Here is a 24304-nt window from a genome sequence, read left to right on the forward strand (position 1 = left end):
TTTTCACACCCACAAAGTCAAGTCCAATAGGGATAAAATTTGAGTGGAAGAAAGAAAATATTTTCAGACTTTCAGACCTTCCGTAATTAAAGGTGTCTGGAAAATTTAATTAATTAGTCTTTCAAGTAGAAAATCAGGTCCATTGAATTGAAAAGTCGCTTTACCCAAAAATAAAAAATAAAAAGATAAAAAAATCTGTGGCCACATCTTTTTTTACCAACATGAGAAAATCATCCAAGAAGGACATATCAAATAGAGTGGATCATATTCATCCTCATTCAATCCTCATCCATACACATAGAATCCAGTTGGAATCCGCAATAGGGTTGGATTCCATGTGTGTGGATTAAACCGATACAAGAATGGTTCTTATACAAGAACTGATCCATCCTCTATGAAATATGCCAAAGGGAAAGTTAGCCAGATCAGCTCTGTACATGGCCCAAAAATGGTGAACATAGATAACACCTTATCAATTGGACCGGGCAAATAAAAAATTTCCTCCTTCTTTAGTATCACTATATGAGAACAACCATGTTGTTACACTTAATACCATCGTGAGGTTGTATTTTGTTCTCACATGGAAAACTTTGAGAGTTGTGTTGGTCTTCACATATTTCAATGGCCAAATACAATATAAAAGAATCTACAATAGTGATTAAATGTGTAGAAAGTTTCATAAAATAGGAATGCATAAAATGTACTGCAGATCCTTAATTATACATTTGGAAACATTACACCAACTGTCAATTATCATTTTGAAATTTAAGAGTTGCAAAGAAGGTCCGTTTATCCATAATACGGTTTAATGGAATTTGTAATTTGACTAAAATACATGTTTCTCTTGTTAATTCATTAGAAATCTTGGCCAAAGATGACAAACCTAATCATTGTCATGAGAGGTTTGAGTAGGGGTGTCAATTGGTCGAGTTGGGCCAGTGACGGTCGGGCCTAGCGGGCATATATCCTTTCACCGTGACCTCCCTATTTAAGAAACGAGTCAGTGTCGGTCAGTCTAGTGTTGGGTTCGGTCGGGTTCTGAGCTTCTGACAATCGGGCTATAATAGGGCCTTAAATGGGGTAGCGTACCAATAAAACCTTAGACGTTCTTTAATTGTCTTAGATTTAAGAAACTTTAATATGTTTTATTAAATCATCAACAATTTAGTAAAGATATTACATCCAATAATTAATAAAAATAGCAAAATATACCTTATTCTATTAAAAAAAAATCTAAATATACATATAAGTGGTCAAGCTAAATATGTTGGGCCAAGTCGGGCTTGTAAATAGGCCTGACGGGCGGGCACCTATCGAGCTTACCCTTGTACCGTGTACTACCTGTTTATAAACAGGCTGGGCGTAGGCCTGACACATTTAATAATTGGTGCGGGCTTGGGATTGACACCCTTAATTTTGAGTGTGTGTGTGTGTGTATGTGTGTATGTGTGTGAAATGAAACCATTCATATGAATTCAATTTTATGATCAGAGCTGAAAGCTAAAGAATGTTGTATTAAATGAATTAAAAAAATAAAATAAAGTTTCAAAATTTCTTTTTCATTTTTTCTTGTTTTTGTCTCCCACAAAATTTGAACCATTGACCTCTCATATATATACTACTATGAGAACTACATGGATAAAGTTTTTTGGAAGAACAATTCCTTCATGCTCTCATGTCTCATTGGGGTTTAGGGTTTATTTTCACACATGTATGTGCTAGACCAGGTGGAAGCATGATAAGGCAAGGGGAGGCGATGCCTTGGTGTGCGTGATTTAATTTTGCTCTAGTCTAGATTTTAATCTGGTTTCCCTTTCGCCGATGTCACATGAAGATTTTTGAGGTTGGATTAGTTTTTTCCTGATGTGAAAAAGGTTTTTCCAACTTTAGATGAGCGTTGTTCAACATATTCCCAGCATAGATGATCTTTCATTGTGTGCCTTACAATAAGCTTTAGACGTCAGTAATATCCAATTTTTTTGTCTTCTTTCTTTGAGAGACACATCTTTTGGGCTCCTTTCTACTGGTGTTTCCAATAGGGGGCATCTCTCCTCTATAAATGGAGAATTTTATGGACACTATAGAATATAATTCTAAGTGTTGTATTAGGTATCTTATACTCTTTGTTTTTTCTCCCTATTTTTTGCATATCACTTATTGTTTTGAGAGTTCTCCTTGTTCCATCAGTTTAGTTCATTAATCACAACCTAAATGAGTCCCAATATGACCCTGTAAGTGAGTACAACAATTACTTGAAGACCTAATAAGTGGTTGTTTCTCTTGGAGGTTGGTTCGCTAGATCCCGTATTGTACCATTAATTACAATCCTAAGGAGAGTGACTGGTGGCATGACTTAGCACAACCAAGTGTTCATGTACTAAACTCTCATATTATACATGATTGTTTTTTAAGGATTATATGTTTAATATAATTCTATTTTCTCAATTTATTTTACTAAATTAAGATCTTAGTATTGAGATTATAGAAGTATGGCTTCTCAAATTTCTTCAAGTGCAACTATTATTGTTATTTCAGGTTTGAAAACATTATGAATAGTCTTTTATTTGACAAGATAGTAATTAAATGATTCTAAATTCAGGAGGTGGAAGCAAATGATTAAATATTCTTTAAGTTTGTTGGCGGTCATTTGCCTTCATGAAACTTCAAATGGTGGAGAATGATGATCTCGCTAGACTTTGTTACAAGTGGACAACCAATTTTTAAAAATCTATGACTGACAAGTGAATACACCTACTATGTGACAGTGAGACCACCGTTTCCGATAAGCCAGCCCACAAGGCCATTGTAATGAAGTTTTATCTGGCTGTAGAGAATGCTATATTTTAATTACAAGAGTCATTCTGTTTTCTTGGTGAACATGGATTTTTTGCACATCACAACTCACCAACTGCGCTAGGTAGGAAGGGTCATTTTGTTCATCCTTTGTCACTGAAGAAGTACCAAAGGCAATGCCATACATGTTCACCTGGTGATGGATTTTCATGGTAAAGATTCAAAGATACATACCTGGTCTAGCACTACATTGGTCAAAACCAAATGGGTGACGTTAGAAGGCTAAGGGTGCAACTCAGGTGGGTTTTGGGAAACCTAAATCCAATCGTAGATCTGATAATTGTTCAAAAAATCAAACTGTTTTTTTCTTCTTTTTTAAGCACTTTCCCATACATGAATCTAATATGTGCCAAACTTGAATGTGTGTCAAATTAGGCGCACAAGTAGTGGACTGAGGATTCTACTGATCACTAAATTAGTTGACCTTTGGTATTGTGATGACCCTAAACCTAGCCTAAGGTTTTCAGACATCAACGGTCCACAGGATCTTTAAGTTTTAGGTGATAATGAACCAGAGTAGCATCCACACACAACATAAATGCAAGAAAGAACTAAACTAATATAATATTAAAATTCAAAGTTCAATTATCTATTTTAACTTTTAAACCTAAAGTAATGTCGAATTAAATTACATCTTCAAAGTCTAAAACAAAGTCTATATCATCTAAAAATAGAAATCATTGTCTTCTTCGATTCCATAGGCAATGTCCTCATGTTGACCAATAATAGGTTTAACATTCACAGTCTCTCCTTAATAATCCTTACCAGCGTCATGTGTAAGTTATGAGGGTAAGTTTATGGGAAGAAACTTAGTAAGTAGAACCACCACACTAAACAGATTTGAAATCACTATCAAACAACCAATACTAGGAAAGACAGATAGTACAATCATACAACTAATACTTACATTGCTACATTTATATCGCTGCATAAGTACACATGATAACTCAAAAGAAACTAAACAATGAATTGACAATATCATCCATGAATAACCAATGAGTTACAGTACCACATTATTTTCACCCAACATACAGAAACTCGTAGAAGCTATCTAGTGTCTAATCTCCCAAAAACCAAATTATACCACCCGAAGGTAAAGTAACAATTGGTAGATCCTACCGATGGTAGGTTGTATTATCTATTAGTCTACACTTCCACTAAGGAAAAGTCCAATGAATCAATCATCACCTCAACATTATAACATCAATGTTGCTAAGGTAAGAAAAATAACAATAAAGCCATCTAAGACTGAAAATACATATAATTACAAACAAGTTCAACATTCAAGTGTGATCAATACCCTCATTCCACCTTTGTCGGTCTCTATGTGAACATGAAATTAGCTTTAGTTTTTGTACAAAAATATTAAACAACAATTATAAATAACAAAGCAATGATCAAAGAAGTCTCACATTCCTCCTCAATCAAGGCCAGTAATGTAAAATACTTATGACAACAACACATCATATACAAAACAGTAAGTTTATATAAATAAGAATTTTAAAAAATATATGCACTGATAAAAAACTCATGTGGTATAAGAATCGTGTAATACACATAGTATACTACTCCATGTAATCATAATCACAATTTAATATATAATATTAGTAACTAACATTATGTAATCAATACTCGATTTGAAAATTTTTGCTATGTACACATAAGGAAAATCATAGAACAACACACAAATTGTTCCACCTTCTCTCATATACATAATATTATGTTTGCAAAATCAAGTTTTTTTTTTATGACTAAACACCATAAAATCTAAGGTTTAGAATAGACATAGTACAAAATTCTGTTTTGGATAATACTATAAACATAAGTAAGTTAGGGTAGAGATTCCACTCACCTTGATGTCGTTCTAAATATTAGTTTTATTTATCGTTCAAAATAGAACAATCTTTGTATCTTCCTATGCAATTTCGTCAAAATTCTGCCTTAAGCTATTTTTTCGACTGACATAGAGAAAGAGAAAATAGATATCTCTGGAATTCTAAATAAGTTGAAATTAAATTCTATTGAAACTTAACTCATATATATATATATGTATATATATCTCCTACGAAAATATCATCAGAAAAACCTTTTAGGTTAGGTATCAATCCTCCCAAAAAAATTCTTCAAACTATAACAGATTTTGTTCAACAAATTTAAAAAACTTATTGACCCACTTTCCCTAACTCAAATTACTTCTAACTTTGTCAGGATTTAAAAGACTCATAAAAATTGTTATAGTAAAAAATCAGATAAAAACCCAAAGTTTATATTCCTCTGTCACCATCTCCATTCCCGGGTACAGAAAACTTCCCTAACAGTGACATGTTCAAGTACATGAATTTTTTTGGTGTATCAAATTAACTCCGAATTTAATGAAAATTCTATGAGGTCATATAAACACATGTGCGCCCAATAATTATTTTAGATTATAAAACAATCCCTAACTATGTTTAATAATATGAACAATCTCAGATTATTGTTTTGTCAAACCCAGAAAATACTTTTAACATGTCAAAATCTTATTTTCTCTCTTATCAAACTCATAATCCAAAATTCCACACATTTAAATTATAGTCTCTCCCCCAGTAAAACATTAAAAATAATTACATCATAGGATAAAAACTCTTACTTTGAAAATCGTTTAAAACCTTGATTTCTTTTCTCCTCTTTTTTACCCACAATACCTTTATTTTTATTTAATTTTCTTTTTTGCTTTTCTTTAAATAGAGGGTGAGAGACAAGAGAGTCACTTTTTTTTTGGCTTCTCTTTCCCCTTCTTATTTTATATCCAACTCTATCTCTTACTTTCCTACTTTATTTCCAAATCTCTCTCTTACTCTCTTCTAGTTAAAATCGATCTCCAATTCTCTCTCTCTCTCTCTCTATTCCTACTTTATCTCCCTTACTAGGCTGTCCAAATTTCAAAACTAAGATCCACGGTTTTATTCGGAAAGCCTTCTTTTGTTAATCATTAATTAATAATAATTAGTTAGTTAAGGTTGTTAGTTAGTTAGGTCTTGTTTTGTTAGAATTAATTTAAGAAACCTCCGACAATAGGGTTCTTATAAGATTTGTATTTTTCTCTCTCCTCGTCATAATAAAATATCACAATTGAAGTGAAAAACACCTCCTCCTTGATTTAGCTAAGGTAAAGGTTAGTTAGGTGTTATCCATTTGTTAGTTATTTGTACAATTATTTATATATATATATTATTCTTAATTAAATAAGTCAATATTAGGATTGAGATTGAAATCAAATTATGGTCCAGTGGCAAAGTAAATCATGGTTCAGTGGCAACATGGTAATTCCCAAGATAAAAATTATAAAGTTATTTTACAGTGTAATTACATCGAATGGATAATTTTTAGCACTTATTGATGCACCTTGAATGGTCTGGCATCCTCACTTTAAGTCACCCTAACTCTACAATGGTCAAAAGATAAAAATACCCCTAAGTCAGATCTCAAGGCATTACAGGTGTAGCATAGGGAAGCCCATTGGTATACAGGACGTAAACGGATCTTCACAAATCCAGAACATGGCTCCATTTCTAGCCACAAAATAGTCAGCAAAATAAAAATATCCTAGGTTATGGCCTACACCATACATGATCTGACTGTGAACCTAGAGCAAATGCTTCTAGCTTATCTATAGCAATATTCCATGTCTTGTTAATAAGGATGAAGACTTCAACCTTATTACCTAGATATAGTATAAAATATTACATTTTTAAAGATCTTTTACCCAAAAGGGTTTGCTTCCCCAGGGGAAAAAAGCAAAATATACAGAATTTTGGGATCTATCTATGGTCTCAAATAGGCTTCCAGGAGCTAGGACATATGTTTTGATCAAACCATAAAAAAGTTTGAATTTAAAAATTATTGATGAGGCATGCATTTATAAAAATGTTAGTGGGATTAGCATTTGTTTCCTAGTTTTGATGTGAACGATATTTTACTTATTGGGAATGATGTGGGATTACTTTCATCTATAAATGTGTGGTTATCCAAAAAATTCTCAATGAAAGACTTTGGTGAAGCGAGTTACATCATTGAAATTAAGCTTGTGAGAGATCATAAGAATAGTAAGTTGGGCTTATCACAATCCACTTATATTGACAAAATATTGAGAAAGTTTGGCATGATAGATTCCAAGAAGGAAAATGTTCCTTTTAGATATGGAATCACGTTATCCAAGTCACAGTGCCCTCAAAATCCTAAAGATATTGAGGCTATGAGGAGAATCCCTTATGCTTTAGCAATAGGAAGTCTCATGTATGCCATGTTATGCACTAGACCTGATATTTATCATATAGTAGGAATTCTGAGCCAGTATCTATCCAATCCATGCCAAGAGCATTGGACTGCTATCAAATGTATTTGAGGAGGTCTAAGGATTCATAGTCTATGGTTGTGACTAGTTGTCAGTCATGGGTTATACAAACTTAAATTTACAGATTGACAAAGATGACAGAAAGTTCACCTCTAATATGATTTACATTTTGGGTAGTGGGGCTACAATTTGGGAGAGCGTCAAATAGAATTCGACGACCGACTCCACAACTGGAGATGAGTGCTTTGCAATTAGTGAAGCAACCAAAAAAGGGGTTTGGATCAAGAAATTCTTGACTGACCTAGGGATGCTGCCTAAGCTTGTCAAGCATCTCATTCCGTTGTATTGTGACAATCGAAGAGCCATAGCATAAGCAAAGGAACCAAGGGCTCATCAGAAAAACAAGCATGTAGAGCGGAAGTATCATTTGATTAGAGATTATGTAGCACAGTGATATAGCCATAGCTAAGGTTATGCTCAGAATATATCTAATCCCCTAACAAAGGGTTTGTCACCTTTGTTTTTGAAAAACATGTGGGGAACATGGGTGTGAAGTTTATGGGGAATTGGCTATGATGTACATGAGAGTTTGATATGTATTCATCAAACTCTATTAATTGAATTAAATTGTTTAATTTATTATTTAGCATAATATAATATTGAACCCAGATTGTCCATGAGTTTTTTCAAACTCAAAATTGTTCACGATTGGGAATAGGACTAGACATCTTGTTTATATGGTCGTCACACTGTATATGGCTAGGAATGGCGATTATAGGGCATGAGTGTGAGTGTACATATTGTGTTTACATTGAACTGGAACATAAGAGAGCTTCTTATGTGGGTTACGATCGGTTAATGGAAAGGAAATTCTCTTCAGTGAGTTTTTGGTGCACCAACGGTTTATGTCTCATTGATTATATATCGGTGCATTGGATTTATAGTATTTAATCCTATTCAAAAAAGATGCTCATTATGAAATCGATTGCCCTCTTGGGGAGAATATTGAGAGAGAAAGTCTGTAAGTGATTGGACAAAATTCGGATTTGGTGGCATTTTGATAAAATGTTTTTAAATATTTAGAAAGTTAAATATATTTATTATTTATTTTCAAAAATATTTTAATAAAATTTTTTCTTGGTCCAAACAAAATTATTGGATCTCTATAATATGAGTTTTGGTGCATTGGAAAATTGACAGTAATTTTATACATGCCTTATATTGTGCAATGTGATAGTGTTCAATCGAGGACTAATGCGTAATTTATTTACTTAAATTGGGGGTTTTGGTTACATTTACTTATCACGTATATACTAGTAAATATTACATTTAGAATGTACTATTTGATACATTGCATGATGGGTTACATCCCAATGGGGTCTTACCCTTTCACGTATTAGATTCACCTTCTATGACTGTACATTCTAGTTGGCATGTATTTTTGATAGGTTGGTATGTTAGTTTGGGATCTCTAGATATTAGATTTGATATAATGTCATAAAGATATGGATCCTAATTTCATTGTCTTTGATGTACAAGTGGGAGACTGTTAGTAATAATGCGTCTATCAAGGTATTATGTGCAAAATTATAGAGATTTGATCCTCACCTACTTTTAAGTGTGTATGTAAACCTAATAATTAAAGAGTTAGAGCAATTATGATAACTGTCCACCCCTCCCTAAGATAAGGATTGATCTCTTTATTAAGGGATAAAGGAGAAGTGACTCTCATACAATAAGAGCACAAACTCTCTCTCCCTATTTAAGAAATAACAAATCAAAAGTAGAAACCCCTACTTCATCTTCTCTTGAAGAAAAAGATTTCACTCCATCACTGAACAGAGAGCCAACAAGCTATTGTGGAAGGTGAACTTCGCGTTTAAAGGGCTAAGTCCACTTAGAGATTTTGTGATAGTGAAACTAAGGTACCATTTTCACCATTTCATTAGTAATTATTCAAATGTCTGACCCTACCGGTAGGATGATTCAAATTGTTTCCGCACTTACAGGTGCGTGGAATAAAGTTCATAGGATAGAATATTGGAAATAGAAAGAAGAAAATAGAGATGTAAAGATAAGGATAGAATAGAAAAGTTCAATAGAATTTAACTAATTAGGATATAGCCCACCTCTTGGCTTTACCGAGGAAGTCAAGATCTTCTTTCTCTCAAGAAAGAAATTATAGAACCAGAACAATCAATGTTTATCCATCCCTTTACTTCTCATACTATGCTTATTTTCCAGGCTTACATTTAGTTACTTAAACATGTATAACTTACCTACGTTAACTCTTTACAACTCCTCCCCCATGAACCTCATTACCACCCAACTTCTCATACAGTGCCTCACACATAAATAACTACTTAACTAAATAAATAATAATTGCATTGAGATGACTCCCTACCTTACATATGTAAGAAAGAACCCCATGAGAAATTGGATTCCAACCAAGAGTACCAGACCCTCAAGAGGATTCTGTTTCTTGATAGTATCAAGGGACTTCCACAGTCTATCATTTTTACCCTTTGGTCAATAAGTAATGTGAAGAAGAAAACAGTAAGAATTGAGAAGGAACCACATAAATTTGTATCATGAGGGTGAAGACCAGGACGTGTCACTCCTACAACCCAATCCTTTCATGAGAATAGGGATGAAGAGAAAATCTTGTGGGATGTGTTTGATCTTGTAATTCCCTTTTGCCTCTATCACGTTTCAGCCTCTGTCCATGATCTGGGTGCAAAGGAAGAAATCTTTAGTGCTTTAATTGGGTAACATACTGCAGTCCTTCTGGAAGAATATTCAAATGTGGACTATTTTGGAAACAGAGGAATGTTGTGCTTTGCAATGTCCCTTCTTCAATCTCAGTTCATTCCATTAGATTCATACAAGCATAAGTCCCTCTAGCTTAGGAAACCCACCCACCCCGAAAAAATTCTTCATTCATTGCTCTGACCTCGCATGCTTCCCATAGCGTTAGAAGTTTCAAGTTAGGAAGAAATTGAAGTACAAAGATTGCTTCCCCAGGTAGAAAGGGAAAAAAATTAATTTTCACTTGGTGAGGTTCTTCATGGAGCAGACACAGTCAAGTAGATCTGTTAGATACCTGTATAGGAAAAGTTTTCTGACAAACGACAATTGTGAAAATGGTGCCAAAATGGGCAACAGGTAATCCTCATCACCACTTGTATTTAGAGATAAAGACTGAATTTATCCCGTAGTTTGTCGAAATTACGTATGGATCTAAGGGTTTGAACGAATTTCGACCCCCTCCCCTATAGTTTGAAAAATTCTTACAATTAGGTCCAATCCATTAGTCACCATGAAAGTGATGTCACTTTATATGATGCATCTTAATACCGAAAATCCCATTATATCAAGGTGAACTTACTAATACACCCTTCCTTAAAAGAAGCAAAAGAACGTTATATTTCGTTCTTCTTCAAGTTAGTTCTTCTGCAACCTTGTGCTTCTGCAACCTCAACTTGGTTCTTCTGCAACCTCTAATCTTGTAATTCATTCTTATTTTAAAAGCCTTCTGCAAATCCATGGTCACCGATCTGACGAAGCTGATGTGAACGCCGAGGCCACGATGCTTACCAGAACATTCAAGACACATGAAGATGCCATATGATACCAAAGCCCACTATGGTTTCTTCTGAGAGGCAGCCATCGATGTCCGATCCTGGGGAGCGGTTCTCTCTGAACCGACCATGACTTTGGGGTTGGATTACAGATTCACTCATTCTCTGTGTTCTGGTGACCTCGCACGAGCTCTCCTCTCTGCCTCACCTCTTTCTCTGTTACCGCTCATTCTTCCTCCTTCCAATTTCAACTTCCATCTTCCATCTTCAAAATTGCTTCTGCTTCCAAGGGTTTCCCTTCTCTCATTCTCTTCCTCTGCAAAAAGAGATTCTTCTTCCAGGGGTTTCCCTTCTCTTTGAATTATAGTAGTCTAAATTGGAAGGGAGAAACATAAGAGCTTCGACTGGTTCGATTAGCAAGGAAGAAGAGAAAGAAAGAAAAAGAGAGAGAGAGAGATGTAATCTGAAAGTTGAATCTCTCTCAAAAGAGATTTATTTTCAAAGCTATCTAAAGGTACGTTCTCCTTTTCTTTTTCCCTTCTTTAATTTCTGTCCCTTCTTGTCCCAATTTCATACGACCTTAGCACCTATTTGTTGACTCGAGGAGCCTCACAACCTTCAATGCCGCTCCTCTAAATTCCAATTTTTTTCGCAGCTTTCTGTTCTTGTTCAATGTGAGATTTCAGCAAGCTCCAATTAACTTAATTGACTACCCTCCCAACCCAGTGTACTATGGCGATCGATCTGCTCGGCCTTCAAGAGTTCTGGTCTCTGGATGAGTCCCAGAATTTTGTTTTCTCATGATCTACGCCACTCAGATGTCGTTACCGTCAAAGAATACCGTGCTTCTCTTTTGGATTCTAGTTTCAATTTTGATTTCGGTGTTACCGCAAGCTTCGAACAAGAACCATCATTTTCCGCTGATGAGTTTTTCTTTGACGAACAAATCCTTCCTTGTCAAATTAGGGAGAAAACACAAACAATACCTCCTTCGAAACATACCATCAAGCTAAGCCTCCTCTTCTTCAACCTCTGCCTCTACCTCTACCTCTGTTTCCACCCCCTTTCCTCCGGGTTGAAATCGTCTGCAATTCCGATTTCGTACAATTCCATGCAATACCACCTTCAGGTGGTGACACGTGTATTGATACCAATACAATGGTCCAGATCTGGTACAATTAATAAAACATTAAATCAGTAAAGAGGCATTTAAATCAGATCTGGATCATTGCATTGGTATCAATACACGTGTCACCTCCTGAAAGTGGTATTGCACGGAATTATACGAGGTCGGAATTGCAGACGATTTTTTCCCCTTTCCTCCCCCTTCTCGTACTGATACTATGACGACAGCAGCAACGATGTTGATGACGAGTACAAAAACCCTAAAATTGAATCTGTAATCAAACCCCTAACCGGTCCAGATGAGAAACCGTGGTCGGTTCAGGAGTTTGTAAGCCAAATAAGAAGTATCCTTCTCACTCTAAATCTGCACTGTCCACCTCAGCAATGTGCTAAAGGGGTAATATGATCTTTTAATATTTAAAAATAACATTATACTCACACCATCAATGTTAGGGGAGGGGGCGTAATTCATGCAAACCCTTGGATCCATGTGTAATTTTGACAAACTATAAGGTATGTGGCGTAATTTTTTCTTATTTTATTTATTTATTTTATTTATTATTATGCATATGGTCCTTTATTTCTTTTGAGCCTACAATCTGGTTGTTCTTTTATAATCTCTCTCTCTCTATCTATATATATATATATATATATTATTTTCATTTGTCAAAATAATTTTCACTCTGTAAATTTTCTTAAAAACAAAAAATAATTATAAAATGTGACATATTTGGCTTGGATCAGATATCAAATTTGGATAATTAAGTGACAGCCATCAAACCATCATATACCCAACTTTATTGACCATTTTCCATGCCAATCTAAGCCACCTGCACCCTCTTCCCTTCCCTTTCTCTGCACGGTTTTATGGATGGCTAAACTTACTTCAAGGTGTACTCTTCTTCTTCAAGTAGTGAAACTTACTTCAAGGTGTACTCTTCTTCTTCAAGTAGTGAAATTTATACAATATCGTATTGATAACTATGACATTTGGAGCCACACATGACCAATCCAAGGAGAGGTGTCATTATCCTAATAGCAATAAATCACTTAAAAAAATAAGAGAGAGAGTTTTGGAATTCATAAGAGTTCTAATGAAATGTTTTTATTGAGCAGAAGTCTACTATATCTGTTTGTTCTAAGCTTGTCGCCCACCCTTTGCTATCAGACCATTCCCAAAATCAATAAAAAGTTGATAAAATCACTAGACAATGCAGAAAGTATCTGTTGTGGATGTTGACCTGGTGCCTCCTCCTCCATGGAAAGCAAGACCCTTGATCTTGGACTACAACAATCTCCTTTAAAAGCTAAGTAATGATTCAGTTTGTTTTATTCCTAGACTAACAAATAGAAGTTCTCATGAATTCCCAAAGTATGGTGAGGAAAGTTATTATCATGCCTGTTTGAGGACTCTGTTTTTCTGTTTTTTTTATCTGTTCAAATCTAATTATGATTACTTTTCAGAAGAAAAAAAAAAAAGTGACAAGCAGTACTGGAATCTATAATAAATTACATCTCACATTTAGCTGAGTATGGCATTCTTTGTTATCTTAAATCAAGAAGAAAATGAAAAACTACATCTGGAGAGAATCACCATATGATTTTTGTCTGCATTCCTGAAAAATGTGCTGACTTATGCTACTGCGTACCTAATCAGTGTGAATCGGCGATGTTCTGTCTCAAAACTGGGATATGCAAGCGCGGCATTCCCTATTTCCAGATAGAGAGGCTTTTTCAAAACCATCCCCAACATTCCTTTCTTTTCCACGGACTTCATGGCTCATTTACTATCTATTTCCATTCCCGGCTTTAAGACAAAGACGATCCAACAGAATGCCTTAAGCCCATGTTGAATAATTCTAATAAAGTCTAAAATCATACCAGAACAACTAGTAGGAATTTTGACTGAACAGGATCATATACAAAACAATGGAAATATCAGATAGCAGGTTAGGAATATTAGAACAGCACACAATTCTGCAGAATTTCTAAGAAACAGAATCAGTTTCTGCCCTACACAAGCTAGCACAGTAGAGTCACAGAATAAAGAAAGGAACCAGACTATAGAGAACTCTGATAAGTTAAAACAGAACAGTTAGAACAAACCTAAACTCTAGTCGATGGATTTATTCCAGTAGCAGATTCAGCCTGCAGAAATTGGGCCAAGACTTGAGAGAAATATAGACATATCTTTACTACCTTAAAAATTTGCCATCTGGTAAATTAATTATTTGATCATATGAATTTTTTGCTGCAAAATTTTGGGTGGTTAGAACTGGCACATCATTTTTTTTTCTGAATGGTTGGTGGAACAGGAGAAAATCATCTAAGATGGTATACGATATGATTGAAATCAGCTACTAAGACAAGTATGCGATCCAAATTAAGTGTATATTGTATACATTTTGGAAGTGCTATCAATCATGAACATCGGAAATGGAGGAATTTCAAGCTTGGCCACCACCCTATAAGATATGAATCCATCTGCAGATGCCAAAAGTAGCTCATATCACTACAATGTGGCCTGCAATTCAGTACACAACATAGCACATTGAGTTTGGCCTAATCCAATAAGCTGAATGTTTAATCATCATCTTAAAAGCAAAAAAACCAAAAATGCATGAAAAGTGAAAACAATTTACATTCTGAAGAAAATTTGTACCCAGAGGCTGTGCTTAACCTTGTAATTTTCTTTTCCTTCAGTTGAAAGAACATGGCATTACATCGCAACCCATGTGCGTAGGGATGAAGAGAAAAATTGTACTTGTGGAATGTGTTTGATCTTGAAATTCTGTTTGCCTCCATCACGTTTCAACCTCCGTTCAAGATCTGGGTGCAAGGGAAGCATCTCCAGTACTTTTAGTGTGCTGACATATTGCAATCCTTCTGGAAGAATCATCAACCGTGGACAATCGTGGAAGCGGAGGAATTCTAAGCTTGGCAATGCCCCTTCTTCAATCTCTGTCCATTCTAGTAGATTCCTAGAAGCAATAAGAAGTATCTGTAGCTTGGGAAACCCACCCACCTTGCTAAAGTCTTTTTTTATTACTTTGACCTCGCAAGCTCTCCACAATGTCAGATGTTTCAAGTTGGGAAGAAATTGAAGTACAGAAAGTTCTTCCTCAGATAGAAAGGAAAATCCTAAATTTAGCTTAGTGAGGCTCTCCATGGAGCATGTCCAGTCAAGTAGATCCATTAGACGCCCATTTAGGCAAAGGTTTTCTATGGATGGGGATGGTGAAAATGGCTCCAGTGTGGGCAACAATTCATCCTTCCCATAACCTCTTGTACGTAGAGATAAAGATACGAGTCTCGTCATCTTTACAATAGAAGCAGAGAGCTCACTGGCATGTTCTACAGATGCATCCATCAATTCCAGTTTCCTGAGTTGAGTCAAACTCCTTAATTCTTCAATGAAGCCATGTCTTAGAAATAAACCAGTTAAGCTCTGGAGGTTAGTTAATATGCTTATACCCGAGGGGACTTTAATTTCATTCACTGGCAACTTAAGGTGCCTCAAATGTAGAAGATCCAGAACTCCACTTGGCAATCCCCTCAGACTTTTAAGCCATCTAATATCCAAAGTTTGTAGGTTTTGAAGATTGCCTATGCTCTTTGGAATCTCATCCAATGCTGAATGTTTCAAGCCTAGATACCTCAACTGTATCAGATCTCCTATTTCTTCTGGTAAGCTCTTAATTTTAAGATCCTCAATCTCCAAAACCCTCAAAAATTTGAAGTTATGGAAGGCACTTGTTATGCAGGACCAGTGGTTGTCAAAAATGCCCTCATTATACGAAAAGACATATAATGATCCAATTGGGTGATCATTGAAGCTTGTCGTGATAGTCTCACCATGATGGTGGATGACAACAATGCAGGAACTCTGAGGAAATTTAGAATCAGAAAACAGACTCTGACTGATAGAATCTCCTTGTTGTATCTTAAGTAGACAAATTTTATGATAAGGGTCGACAACTTTGACTTTATTTTTGAAACCAATTTTAACCTGAAGCATTCCTCGGCCAACCAATTCCTTGATATTTTCTTCAGCAATATCCTCCATGATTTCCCCTGGTCTTCCTTGTAAAACACCTTCAGCCACCAAGAGCCGAACCAATCTTCCTCTACTTATTTTCTCAGGGAAAAGAGAACAGTAGAGCAAGCAGGATCTAAGGTAAGAAGGCAAGTTTCTATAATTCAAAGCAAAGGGGGCAAGAGATTCCTCACCTACTACATCAACACCATCACCAGAAGAACTTTGCCCAATTTCTTCTTTTGCTTCCCATGTTGGTGGCATAATGAGTTGGGATCTTTGGCATAAAATTTCGGCAAGACGTGCATTGATCTTCTCCAATTCACCGCAAAACTGCACAATTGATAGTGCCTGATCAGACCCATCTTGACTTCTAGCCTTAGTGACATACTCATTGATACAATTTTCCGCATCAAGTAATGTTTCTATCAAATTGCCCAGCCAATTGCAAACCAATCCATCTTCTTCTTTACTAGTACTACCTATATCTCCGGAAAAGCTTACAATCTCCTCAAGTCTATTCTTGAGCTTTTGGATTTGATCTTGCAGACTTGGAGAAGCTTCTTGCAATTTTAGAGAACTCAATTTTTGCAGAAAGAATTTCACACCTTCTGCCATCTCCTATCGATGTGCAGTTGGATGAACAAGAAGGAAAGTCTTGTTTGTTCGATTTTTAGGGAGATTGAGAAAAACAGAGTATAAGAAAATGTTTGGTCGATGTAACCAAAAAATAAAAGCTTTTCTCTTACTTGGGTTCATCTTTCATTTGTTGAACCAAAAAAATATCTCAGTAGTTTTCACATTCATTAAGACAGTCAAGTCCAATCACTTTCCATCCTATCCAATCAAACTGGTGTGGAAAATTTATGTGTTGCATTTTTAAAACCAAAATTGTACCAAATATGTTTGATTTCAATATGATTTTTATTCAGTTTCATGAAAGATTTCAACTTATTTATCACTTACTTCACATATGATATATAATGGAACTACTTGGCAAATACATGATTTTATTTTAGTATTTCAAGGTTCAAGTAACTAAAGCTATGTCTATTAACAACAACTGCCTAGCGTAGCTGGTGAGCTATGGTGTGCAAGAAACTCATGATTACTAAGAGGTCTCAAGTTCGAGTCTCCTACCTATTACCTACTTCTCTCCCTACCTATCAAATATATATATATATATATATTAATAAAATTATTATAATATGACAAAGAAACATGTTTAGGCTTTCTTAGGGTGACGAGAAAATTTCTAGCAATATGATAGGGGGGAGAATGATCCATTGCTGCCAAGTGTATATAACACAATTAATATCCATCACATTTATTTATGAAAATAAAATCTTGACTTTTAAAATAGTATTTGTTTTAAATTTTGTATAACCTTTCGATAAAATATTTTCTCTTTTTTAACTCCTTATTCAGATTTAAATTGAATTTAAGAATTCATGAAAATATATTTCACTTGTTAAGAAATTGAGTTCACATGATTAGCATCCATATATTGCACATGATAACACACGAAATTAATTGAAGAGGAAGGAAGCAAAATTAAATACCACTGCTAAAGCCATTGGTTGTTCAAAAAGACTGAAAAAGGACATAAAAAGATCAGTTGATCTATACTTTATTTTTAGGGGGGTGAATCATTGCATAAAGCAAAAGTAAAAGGTCAGGATATTAGGACATAAGTTGGGTTCAAGTCACGAGGGAGGCTACTTTGAGTGAAAAAGAAATGGAAACGGTATAAGACTGACTACAAACTCACCCCGCCTAGGACTCCACAAAGGCGGGACTAACATTGGGTAATGGCCCCTTTTATGCTTTGGGTCAAGCCTAATGTCAAAGAAAGATTACTCATCTCAAATTTCTAATCCTATTGTCCACCTACTTTTTGATTCAATGGACCTGATTTTCAACCTCGGAAGATTTTTTTCTTCTATAGCACATATTTTTCTAGACCAATTTAATTGGGAAGGACCGAAATAGATCTTCTTCTACTCAATTTTCCATGGTGGACTTGACTTTGTGACTGTGATAGCAACAATTGAAAGTTGAACACAACGAACAGTGAAATTCCTTTCTTGAATATTAGAGAAAAACTTTTCTTGTTTGTCACGTCGACCTGACATTTTGTCCTACTCATTTTCTTGTTTTTCCTTCTTTTTTTTCCTTCTTTTTTTTCCTTCAATCTTTCCTGCCGTGTAGGTTACGAAAACTTCTCCTCCATTCTTGTATTATTCACTTTATTAGCAATGTCGGGTATGGCACTCAAGGATATAAATCCCTTCACATATTGACCTGACATACCATATATGTACATACCGAGCACATGGACCAACCACTAGCCATAAGGTCGAGCATATTACACCGAGCATAGGGGATCAGTCCTTGGTCGTCCTTATGAGCCAAGCAATGGTAGGTCAGCCAAGGCGCCTCGAGTCTATAACCCCCAACCTCTCACATCCCACAGGTTAATGATCCCTTGGAATGGCTAACTAGGGTCAAACGGTTTCTTAACTCCGGGTCCCCGGGACCATGGTAAGCTTTACTTGAACACCAAGCAAGTTAACCACCATCATTCCTGGTTGAGTTAGCCGCTGGAATGCCTAACCGTGGTCAGGTAGGTCATCAAGGAGGGATTAACTTGGGTTGAGTTAACCGTTAAGATATGGTGCTAGGTCGGCAATCCTAGAGTGATCTGATTCTATAAGGAAAGGACACGTGGAGATGCTCTAGGTGAGTTGGACTAATGAGCAAGGACCTTAACTTTCTATATAAGGGGGACTTACTCCCCAGCACAGGTAACACTCTCAATCGCCTGAATATCCTTACTAAAATGATCACCTTAAGGTCTAACTTGAGCATCAGAGCCTGGTCTTAGAGCTTCCTTCGGGCTAGCAACTAATCTGTGTTGTGCAGGTTTGTGTAGATTGGAACCGTGCAACAACAATGGCACCGTCTATGGGAATTCATACAAAAATCCGTTCAAATATAGCCAGCACTATTGTGAGGTGTAGGATGACGAAAACTATCAGAACTTATTCGTAGAGAGGATGACCGTCCTTAGGCCTAAACCCGCCGGAAAACCAACATGAGGCAGTAGGGGAGGAGGTAAAGCAGGACCCTGCTGTCGAGGATGCGGTGAACATCCCTGCATCGAGGAACATCCCTGGATCGAGAAACATCCCTTCACCTCCTCAGGTAACGAAAGACCCATCACCTCCCTGAGCCCCGACACTAACCCCATGCTCTTGATTTCCTTTTTGCTCCAAGTCCAAGTCCATGATGTTCAACATAAAGCTTTGATCCATCGGTGCTACACGAAAGACCAGAGTTAGCATCAAAAGATAACAAACACAGCGATGGTCGAAACAAGACTAACAAGCCTCGGGAGCTTACCCAGACTTAGACCATGCCTCAACAGGTATTGGTCCAAACAGAGGTGCGAAGCAAGGACCACTCGAGCACCGCTAGGCAGTAACTCATCAAGGATATACTTCTCCTCAGGCTTCAGAGTAGGACCCTTGTTCGCCTTCGTCATGTTCAATAGAGACTACTGGGTAAGAATGTTAGTTGGTTCCGCGAGACCGGCAAAGAAAAAGCCATCCTTCCACTGAGATATGAAAGTAGGTATCCCATCGGCAATCTGGTATTTATTTTTTTGGTGACCGAAATAAAACCATCCTGGGAACATATTGTGCGCCGATAAAAAGAAAATAGAAATGAAGAACCAGAGAGTAGGCTCGATCTCAAAGTTTGCCATCCTGACAATAAATCCTAATAGGCTCATCCAGGAGTTAAGGACAAGCTATGCAGGCACAAGTCCATAGTGCCTTAGCACTTGGCAAATGAAGGGATGGAAGGGAAGCCGTAGACCATTTACCAAGGCAGCCTCATAAATACAGACCTCCCCCTCACAGGGATGGTGAGCCCTCTCTAAGGCCTCTGGGACATGGAGCTCCACATTGGCAAAAATATGGTACAACCTACGAAACTTCTCCAAATCTATCGAAGACACCCGAGAAGCCACTTCCCCGATGGATAGGCCGATGGTAGGATCTAGTGGCCAGGCCAAAAACTTCGATTGAGGTCTTCCTGGGGTCGTAGTCTTCTTCTTAGGAACGTGGCGTTCACCGCTGATAACCCTAACAACCTCATGGGGCATCCCACCCACTGACTCAAACAACCTTTCAGAAGAAGAAGAAGAAGAAGATGCGAATGTCCTAGATTCCATACACTATCCTATCAGAAACAACAAGGGTGAAGGATTTCCACTTACCAACGCAGGTTTAACTATAGGGACTGGAGAGAAGAGAGGCGATACACTTCTAGCTATACTACCAAGAAATCCAAGTGCAAACACTCTGCAATTGAAGTAACGAGCAAATGAGAGCAAGCTTGAACTAAAGACCTTCAAGTGAAAATAGGTGGGCGGACACAATCCCCTATTTGCAACTTCGAAGCATCGATGACAGAGCCCACTCAATAGCTTGGTGATTCAAAACCCAAGAGAAAGCACAAACGTCATAGCAACTGTGCCCTACCCGTCCGATGGAAGGCAATCAATGCCCTAGAGAGGACATGTCTGTCATGATCCGTGGCCCATCTGTATAACCCAATCACCACTCACTATGTCACCACACACGCGATCCCTCCATTAATGATAGGACAACAACTACTGTTGTTTCGTTGCCATCTAGGCGAGATTACCAACAAACAAGGACGACCACCATAGAAGCCTAAAAGACACTAAGGGTTTTACTCCTCGAGCTCCTATAATAGAAGCTTAAGGAGTGGGGGGCATATGATATACCATATATGTACATACCGAGCATATGGACCAACCACTATCCATATGGTCGAGCATATCACACTGAGCACATGGACCAACCACTAGTTATATGGTTGAGCATATTTCACCGAGCACAGGGGACTAGTTGCTGGTCATCCTTATGAGCCAAGCAATGATAGGGCAGCCAAGGGGCCTCGAGTCTATAACCCCCAACCTCTCATATCCCACAGGTTAATGATCCCTTAGAATGGCTAACCAGGGTCAGACAATTTCATAACTCCGGTTCATCGGGACCATGGTAAGGTTTACTTGATCACCAAGCAAGTTAACCACCATCATCCATGGTTGAGTTAGCCGTTGAAATGCCTAACCGTGGTCAGGTAGGTCATCAAGGAGGGATTAACTAGGGTTGAGTTAACCGTTAAGATATGGCGCCAGGTCGGCAATCCTAGGATGATCTGATTCTACAAGGAAAGGACACGTGGACATTCTCTAGGTGAGTTGGACCAATGATTAAGGACCTTAACTTTCTATATAAGGGGGACTTACTACCTAGCATAGGTAACACTCTCAGTCACCTGAATATCCTTACTAAAATGATCACCTTAAGGTCTAACTTGAGCATTGGAGCTTGGTCTCAGAGCCTCCTCTGGGCCACAACTAATATGTGTTGTGCAGGTCCATGTAGATTGGAACCGTGTGACAACATGACTAAAGAAGGCTATCTTTGTTTGTCATCTCAGTTGACATCAATTGGAGATGGCAGAAGCCTTAGTGAAATCCTTTCTGCAAAGATCCAGTTCTCTAATATGCCTAAAGAATGAAGGTTCTCCAGGTCTGCAAGATCATATCCAAAAGCTTAAGAATAGATTTGAGGAGATTGGAAGCTTTCCTGGAGAAGTAGGTAGGAGCAAACAAGAGGGTGGATTATTTTGTAACTAGCAGGACGATTTGATAGAAATAGTACATGACGCTGACAATTGTATCAATCAGTATGTCACTGTTAAGCACAAGGGTTTCTAGTAATTCAAATTCAAAATTTGAATTAATTCTAATTCAAATTCAAAATTTGAATTAATTCTAATTCAAATTTTGAATTTAAATACTAATAAACCTAGTCAATGTATATCCCAATTTTGTAGGAAGTTGTTAATACGCTGATTTAACCTTGTCTCATTGTAACTGTAAATTTCAAATTTGAAATGCAATATTATATAAAGATAGCCAAACCCAAAGATATGGGTAAGGCAAATACAATTCAAATATGATTTTTACATGGTATTAGTCAACCATAAAGATTCTTGGTGCCACAATGTCTTCTTCCTCCTCTGCTGCTATCTCTTCCTCTTTAACCTCTGCTCCTCCCAATATTCAACATTATATTACCCTCAAACTCACTTTAGAAAACTATTTCCTTTGGAAAACGCAAATTTACCCTTTGCTGAGAAGTCAAGCCCTGATCAGTTTTATTGATGGCAGTTCGAACTACCTTTCCTTCACCCTTATTACTGTAGGAACAACCAATCAATCCTCAACCCAATCTGGCTTATAGTGATTGGGTTCATAGAGACCAGTTAGTTATGAGTTGGCTCCTCTCCTCTTTGACTCCAGATATTCTTCCATACGTAGTAGGTCTCACTACCGCTGCTCAGGTTTGGAATGCACTTCAATCTGCATTTGGTACACTATCTCACACAAGTGTACTTCAACTACACATGCAATTGCAGAACACATCAAAGGGATCTAAATCCATTTCTAAATACTTATGTGAAGTAAAGTTCATCTCTGGCCAATTGGCGGCTGTCAATAAACCAATTGGAATAAAGGAGCTTAATGCTATCATTTTCAGGAATCTTGGATCTGACTTGAGTGACATCATTGCAGCATTGGCAATCAAGGCTGAGCCCAACCCTTTCCACAATCTCCATCGACTGTTGCTCAGCCACAATCTTCGCCTCAAGACAACCCTCTCCATAGTTGAAGCAAATCTCAGCTATGTTCAACCTGCTGCACCTAGTGCTTCCTCTACCACTCCAACCCGTCAAGGTTCGAACCAACCATAGTATGACAATAATAATTTTACTCGTGGTTCAAACGCAAAGAATAAAAGAAGAGATCGCTGTTAGATATGTGCAAAATACAACCACACTACTGCAAAGTGTTATTATATGTATACAAATAGCAACAACGCTGTTCCACAACCTGCTACCCACATGGTTGGAATTCTCCCAACTCCAACAACTGCTATGCCGGAATGGTTTCTAGACATGGGAGCCACACATCATATTACACTAGATCTTTCCAGTCTCCAAATGTCTTCTGGATTCAATGATAATGATACCTTAAGAGTTGGTAATGGTGTTGGTCTACCTATCAGTAGTATTGGTTCATCCACTTTTAAATCTCATTCTCATCCTTTCCATTTTTTTAATATTCTCCATGTCCCAAAAATCACTAAAAATTTGTTGTTTGTGCGTCAATTTACCAAAGACAATCACTGCTATTTTGAATTTCACCCAACTTTTTTTCTTGTGAAGGATCAGGTAATAAAGACGCCACTCCTCCAAGGAGCTCTTAAGGACAGGTTGTACCATTTGCAAAATCTCCACTCCATCAATAAGCAACCTCCAAAAGCAGCCTATATTGGTGACGCAGTCTCATCAAATGCTTGACATGCTTGGTTGGGCCATCCACACTCCTGCACAATTCGCTCCATTATTAATTCTCAGTCATTGCCTTGTTTTGTTTCTGCACTTAATAAATGTCCAGCTTGTTAAATGGGCAAATCTCATAAAACAACCCTACCTCTAATAGGCACAGTTAGTCATGAACCTCTTGATTTAGTTTTTACATATGTATGGGGTCCTATGCCTCGAACTTCTAGTACTTCTCATAATTATTTCATTATCTTTGTGGATGAATTTTCTAAGTTCACCTGGTATTATCCTTTATCCAAGCATTCTGAAGTACACTCAATATTTGAACGGTTTAAACTCATGGTTGATAAACAATTTTTTCGTCCAATAAAAGCACTCCAATCAGATTGGGGTGGCGAGTTTCTCCATTTAAATACAACTCTTCAAAATGCAAGAATTCTTCATAGAGTTGCATGCCCTCATACCCATCTACAAAATGGAATAGCTGAATGAAAAATCCGCCATATAATTGACGGTTTGACTTTGATGGCTCATGCATCATTGCCATTACACTTTAGGCAATATGCATTTGAAACGTCTGTTTTTTTAATCAACCGGTTACCAGCTCCAGTGCTCAATAATTTGTCTCCTTTTCAATCTTTATTTCAATGTACCCCTAATTATACATTCTTTAAGGTATTTGGCTGTATGGTATTCCCTCTCTTTGTTCCTATAATTCGAATAAAGTTTCATACCGATCCATCCCTTGTGTCTTTTTGGGCTACAGTCCAAATCATCTTGGAGACCATTGCTTGGACATTACTAAAGGGTGAATCTATATTGCAAGGCATGCTGAGTTTATAGAGACCACTTTCCCATATGCGGCTCACTATCATAACCCTATAACACCATCCACATCTAATGACCCCTGGCTAGCAATCA

General features: G+C 37.0%; 1 protein-coding gene and 1 long non-coding RNA gene across 2 annotated transcripts; one reads left to right on the plus strand and one right to left on the minus strand.

Moving 5' to 3' along the window:
• The first annotated feature begins 10639 nt into the window (after positions 1-10639).
• Positions 10640-15017, plus strand: LOC122070920. Its single transcript, XR_006138015.1, has 2 exons — positions 10640-11281; positions 13061-15017. It is a non-coding gene; the product is annotated as an uncharacterized LOC122070920 (long non-coding RNA).
• Positions 15018-15233: 216 nt separating this feature from the next.
• LOC122070926 (probable disease resistance protein RF9) lies at positions 15234-16546 on the minus strand. Its single transcript, XM_042635177.1, has 2 exons — positions 15408-16546; positions 15234-15300 (listed from the first exon to the last, which is right to left on the minus strand). The coding sequence occupies exons 1-2, from the start codon at positions 16544-16546 to the stop codon at positions 15234-15236; spliced, it is 1206 nt and encodes a 401-aa protein (XP_042491111.1).
• Positions 16547-24304: the final 7758 nt, after the last annotated feature.

The sequence above is a fragment of the Macadamia integrifolia genome, unplaced genomic scaffold (assembly GCF_013358625.1).
Source record: "Macadamia integrifolia cultivar HAES 741 unplaced genomic scaffold, SCU_Mint_v3 scaffold_157A, whole genome shotgun sequence".
NCBI classification, from domain to species: domain Eukaryota; kingdom Viridiplantae; phylum Streptophyta; class Magnoliopsida; order Proteales; family Proteaceae; genus Macadamia; species Macadamia integrifolia.